Source organism: Macrobrachium nipponense, chromosome 44 (assembly GCF_015104395.2).
Source record: "Macrobrachium nipponense isolate FS-2020 chromosome 44, ASM1510439v2, whole genome shotgun sequence".
NCBI classification, from domain to species: Eukaryota; Metazoa; Arthropoda; class Malacostraca; order Decapoda; family Palaemonidae; genus Macrobrachium; species Macrobrachium nipponense.
The window spans coordinates 24,061,287-24,067,016 of NC_087221.1; the positions used below are offsets into that span (position 1 = coordinate 24,061,287).

At 42.6% G+C, this 5,730-nt stretch overlaps 1 protein-coding gene across 2 annotated transcripts in view; it reads left to right on the plus strand.

Moving 5' to 3' along the window:
- LOC135204105 (toll-like receptor 3) overlaps positions 1-5,390 on the plus strand; it is a 159,101-nt gene extending 153,711 nt beyond the window's left edge. For both annotated transcript variants that reach the window (XM_064234112.1, XM_064234111.1), the window contains exon 2: positions 1,617-5,390. In XM_064234112.1, coding sequence (XP_064090182.1) covers positions 1,782-3,950 — 2,169 coding nt within the window. In that variant the 5' untranslated portion in view covers positions 1,617-1,781 and the 3' untranslated portion in view covers positions 3,951-5,390. The remainder of the gene's footprint in view (positions 1-1,616) is intronic.
- The last annotated feature ends 340 nt before the right edge of the window (positions 5,391-5,730 follow it).

The following is a 5,730-nucleotide window of genomic DNA, read 5'->3' on the forward strand; positions in this document are numbered from 1 at the left end:
TATGGAGCAAATCAAAACCTCCCTCACACCGAAACAAAAACCTTGATTAGTTCTCTTTTTAACATTTTTATAGGGGATCTTGCCCCATGCCATAATTTAAAGTTCCCACCCCCCCCACCCCCCCCCCCTTCCCACCTCTATCCGCGCCCACCCACTTCCCCTCCCAAAAGCACCTCGCCAAGCGTTGAGGCTTGGATCGCAGATTTCAGGATTTAGGGAGCCCTGGTCCTTAACTTGTTTCCCAATAGGCATTCAGAAAACTTTTTGCATACATTACATGGAGTTTGAATATTCAAATAAGGTAACTAAATTCGCCGCGGCTGTTTTGGAGGGAGGTCTTGGAGACCCTCCTCGGGTTTAGGTCAGAAGGTAAAACAAAACATTTTGAAGTAGACAGAGTTGTGGGTGAGGGGGAGTTTATTTGTAGAGGAGTTCCATATATATATATATATATATATATATATATATATATATATATATATATATATATATATATATATATATGGGTGTGTGTATGCATATGTATCAAGACAGAATTATGTGTTAGGATTTATTCTTAGTATTTGTTGAATGAATATTGATAAGGAAATATTTTTCTAGCGTGTAAATTTTTCAGTTTCTCAATAAAATGACAAGAGCAACAAACTTCTATAAAAAACTTATGACCTTTAGGTGACTAAATGAACGTAGTATTTCGTGAGAAATTCAGTATGTACAAGAAGAAAAGCTTAATAATATATTAAACTATATACTTATTGTTTGCGATAAAATGAGGCTAGAATATCAAGCTATCTATTTTATAGAATGCTAAACATTCGATGTTATGAAACTTTAATCTCAGTGTTAACTGAAGGTGAACACAAATTTTAAAATGTTGCTTTCATTGTAGTAATGACTTTTGGTGTTATCACTTTTTCATTTCTAGCAGATTTGGAGCTTTGTATCTTTTCATGTATACATTTTCCACTACGGGAAAATCATATTTTCTTGATGGCAATAGAAAGTCTTGCTTGTGACCAGTGAAAGGATAATGTATTCACTTCATTGCTTGAGTGAAAGCTAAAAAAAAGTAACTTCTAATGTGAGATGAAAATCATAAGAGAGGAAAATAATTGCGTAATTCCCTCTTGGCAATGAATGTAGTTAACCTAATGGACTTCCACTAGCAAAAAACAGACTGAAATAAAATGAATCTCAGATTCTGAGCTTTTGTGTATCTGTAGTTTTTTTGTTGGGGGGGGGGGGGGACGGGGAAGGGGAGATTATCGTTGTAACTGTAAGGCATCTATGTTAGTGTGATACTTACTGATGGGAAAAAATCCACCTTTTACCTTCTAGATTCAAAATAATTTTTGCGACATGTATACAGTTGTGAAAATTCTTTATATTATTATATGCCGTATACAATTTACTTGGGAAACTTACCATTTTGTTAACATAATTAACAAATTAATTCTAGTACTAATGTAAACTTTGCTACTTAATTTCATATAGAGAAATTTCATGATCAATGTGTTTCGTCGATTATTTACTTTAGTTTCATTTGTACTAGAATATCGCAACGACTTTGTATAAGGGATCTTATTAAAATCTATTTGTTTTTTATCTTTCCCCAGGAAGGTGGCTGGCAGAGGTGTTGTCCTGGTCTCCGCACCGGAGGGTCACCTTCAACCAATCATGCTCGAGTGTTCAGCAGCAATACGACACCAGTGATGACTGAAGTGACCACGCCTCCTGATGCCAGGAGGGAGGGTTAACGAACGTTCGAAGGCGCCCTCACCATGGAGTGCGACACGACGCCCCTCCTCTTGGTCTGCCCTCATGCATCTCAGAGCGATGAGTCAGAGGCTACCACCCCTAGAGGTACGAGTGAGAAATTCATCGACGTCGTTGGATCAAATAGTTGCAGCAACAACAACAACAACAACAACAACAATAACCTCCGGGTCTCTGCGTCGTCGTCAGAGGACCCACCACCCCCGTGTGATCATGCTCAAGAGAGGAGGAAGCTCTTCCCCCGAATTGGATTTCCCTCATTTTTCACCGGCCGGACTTCGTCAGACAACAACCCGAAGATGGCCGAAGGAGTTCTAAAGTCTCGCGAGACCAACTCCTTTTTCTCTTTCGCGTGGGTGCGGTCGAAGGCCGGGGCGAGTCGGATCATCGGCAACAGCAAGAGGCGGACGAGTGGAGGAGGGTCGAGGCCGCCCAAGAAGCACGGGAGGACTTCGAAAAACAGCGACGAATCGCCGGCGCTTCTCACTCCCGAACCTGGAAAGAGAAGGAGGAAGCATCGATCTCGCGTGGCCGACTTGCGAAGTAACTGCAAGACGGCCTACGACGAGCAACAAGAATCGCCTGAGGGCTGTGAAAAAGAAAACGCTTCTAATAAACCTCGTACCTGGGTGTCACCGCCTTCCTGGTCATCGGTCGTTCACGGACTGCGATCGGTTGCATTGGTGTTGATGGTGACGTTACTAAGTCCCGTGGGGGCCTTCTGTCCAAGAGGTTGCTCTTGCGATGATGTTCGGTTGAGTGTGCAGTGCGTCAATGCCGATCTGGATGTGATTCCGATTTTGCTGCATCCGGGAACCCTGGAGCTCAATCTCAGCCATAATAGAATAAAGACTATTCTCGAGGGACTCATATTTTACAGCGAGCTTCAGTATCTTGATTTGTCTCATAATGAAATCGTGTCACTTGGTTCTCAGAACTTCGCTTCTCAGAGAGCGCTTAATACGTTAGTGATAAACAATAACAAAATTTCGAGAATACAAAGCAGAGCCTTCCTCGGTCTTTCAAATCTCAGTCATTTGGATCTCAGTGACAATTACATTGAATCGATTGAAAAGAACGCGTTTAGTTCCCTTGGGAAACTACGAAGCCTTGATTTATCTAATAATAGAATTAAAAACTTGACTGTGAGTACCTTTATGAAACTTCGTGGGCTCAAAGTGCTTAATTTGTGCAAAAATGCTCTCAAGGACATTTCGAGTGTGATATTTGAACCCCTGAGGGAACTGGAAGATTTAGACTTGTGTTCAAATCAAGTCACGACCATCCAAGACTTCGCTTTCAAAAACCTGAAAAGTCTTGTGAACCTGAAACTGAGCAATAACAAGATCCGTCACTTCGCAGATAAAGCCTTCAGCGGCCTTGACTCGCTAAGACTCTTGGGGTTGAGAGACAATGCCTTTGGAGAGGTCCCAACCCACGTCCTCCCCTCCATTAAGGGGCTGGAGGAGTTGGACATTGGCATCAACCCCCTGACGGCGCTGCCTTTCGGTCCATTTACCCATCTCGTAAATCTTAAGAGTCTGCACATATCAAGATGCTTAAACCTCTCCTTCATCGACGAGGGAGCCTTCACCAGCCTCAATAAATTAACTTCTCTCGTTCTCAGCTTTAACCCACAAATAACGACCCTTCATAGGGACATCTTCAAGCCCCTCGTGGGTCTTCGTCATTTAGTCTTAAGGGGCAATGGCTTGAGAGGGTTTGATCGCTCTCTCGTTAGACCAACTCTGCTCCAGTCTCTTGATCTCAGAGACAATAACCTGGAGTGCAATTGTTCCATCAAGTGGCTGCAAGAGGCGAAGATGAACAATAGTCTCTCTCTGAAAATTGAAGATATATCATGCTCCGGGCCGGAGGCGTTGAAAGGGAGGAGTCTCTTCGAGCTATCGGAATATGATCTCGAATGCTACAATAACGTCGTCGTCATGGCCTCTTGTGCCGCTGCTACGATGGCCTTAATCTTGCTCATAGTCGGGGTCAGCGTTTTGTATTACAAGAACTGTCGAAAGATGAAGTCGATGGTGCACGACAACTGGCCGGAAAAAATCGTCGCGACCTGGAAGGACCCCGAATACGAGAAACAGGTAGAGGATGAGGAGTACACCTTCCACTCCCTCAGAGGTATTCAACACATCCCCGTCACCGTCATATGACAGGAGCTCAATGGAGACCAACCCCCGCCTTCTGGTCTCCATGATGAGCTGTTAGAGAGAACGAAGGCGCTCAAATCTTCTTCTTCTCAGTCAGACGAGGAGAGCAGCAGATGCAGGAGTAACAGGCCATCAACCAAAAGCAGGAAGACAGTGGACGACCCTTGCGCGTCGCTAAAGTCCCAGAAGAGGAGACCCAACCAAGAGGATTACTTCGGGGTGCTTCCTCTCGAGAACGGCGTGAGTGGCGGGACGAGTAGCCGCAGCAGTAGCAGCAGTAGCGGCAGGAACGGGGTGGTGAGGATGCCCCATTATCTCCCGCCATCTCCCCCTCCCGTTCTAAACAAGCCACCTCGCCAGCACAGCCACCAACAGCACAATCATCACCCGATATACGCCGAGCCCAACGTTAGGCCTAAGTTCGGCAGCAACGGCACGACCAGCAAGTCCTCTAAGGACTCCGGTTATTATTCCTGCGAGTTTTTAGACCAGAATCCGTACACAGGATCCATTAAAGAGTCCGGTGTCAAGATGTCTTCCTCCCAGAGTAGGAGTCTGGGTCGACATCTGCCACCCAGTGACTCGGGAGTCTTCACTCTGAGTCACATCTATAATAGGCCTAGTCAGTACAGCTTTAACAGTCAACAGGACGGGATTTACGACAACATAATTTGATAATTATGAAAAAAAAACCTGCCAATTGTTTGTTATTTTCCTCTGCTGACGATTAGAATTTCTGAAGAACGATAGGTTCATAAGTTGAATTTCCATTGGAGGTTTGTGAATAAGAATAATTACTGGCTATTCCCAATAATATCAGCTTTTTATAAGGAAGCTTTGATTACTATCCTACCTATTTGCGATGTTCTTTCTTTTCATTCCATTAGAATATAGTTAGTGTTAAAAAAAAGGTTAAAATTTGTTTAACTTTTTGCATGATCTTGTAAATAACCATATCCCCGTTCAACTCTGCTCACGAACACTTTTTTGAATTTCAATCCAGGAGGTGCACATACGACTTCATTCATTTAATTTTGATTCATTGAAAAGCAATTGGACAAGTTAAGTAAGACCGTGGTTCCAGTTGAATGATTCGAATTTATTCATATTCCACGACGGTATCTTCCAAGCAAGAAAAGGATACATTCCACACTATTGGACTTGTCGACGACATCCTACAACTGATTGTAAAGCAATGCTAACTATGTATATTTAAGAGATTTTTTGACAGCACCTTCACCGAGCTCTACATGGCTTGCTTTACTTAGGTTAAAGCGACATTCTGCACCTTTGTAATCTTCCAAAAAATAAAATAAAATAAAATAAATAAACCATGTTTTGAGGGGTAGACTTTTACATCCATTTTAAAGGAGGTACACCATTCAAAGAAATTTTGTATACTATATACGTTTTTTCTTGTCATTAAACTATGATTATGCTTCAGCTTTCGTTTTTCTTGCAGTCCAAACAATTTTCCTCTTTATGCGGTAGCTATTCTTAGTCTAAGAAGGGCAAAGAGAAGTATGTTTTATGCAGCAATCAAGTGGAGAGAACTGAAGAAGAAGGAATACCAAGGTAAGGAAGAATGTGTACAATTATTACTTTTGGAACAGAGAAGAAACTGAAGTCTATAAATAAACACGAAAGAAAAAAGAAGACATGGACGTTACCCTACACATACCGAGGCATGCAAAAACAGAATAGTTTTCAAGAGAAACGAAAAGAAAAGGAGGAAGTAAGAGAGACGAAGGTTAACGGCCACAAGAGAGACAAGAAATGGACC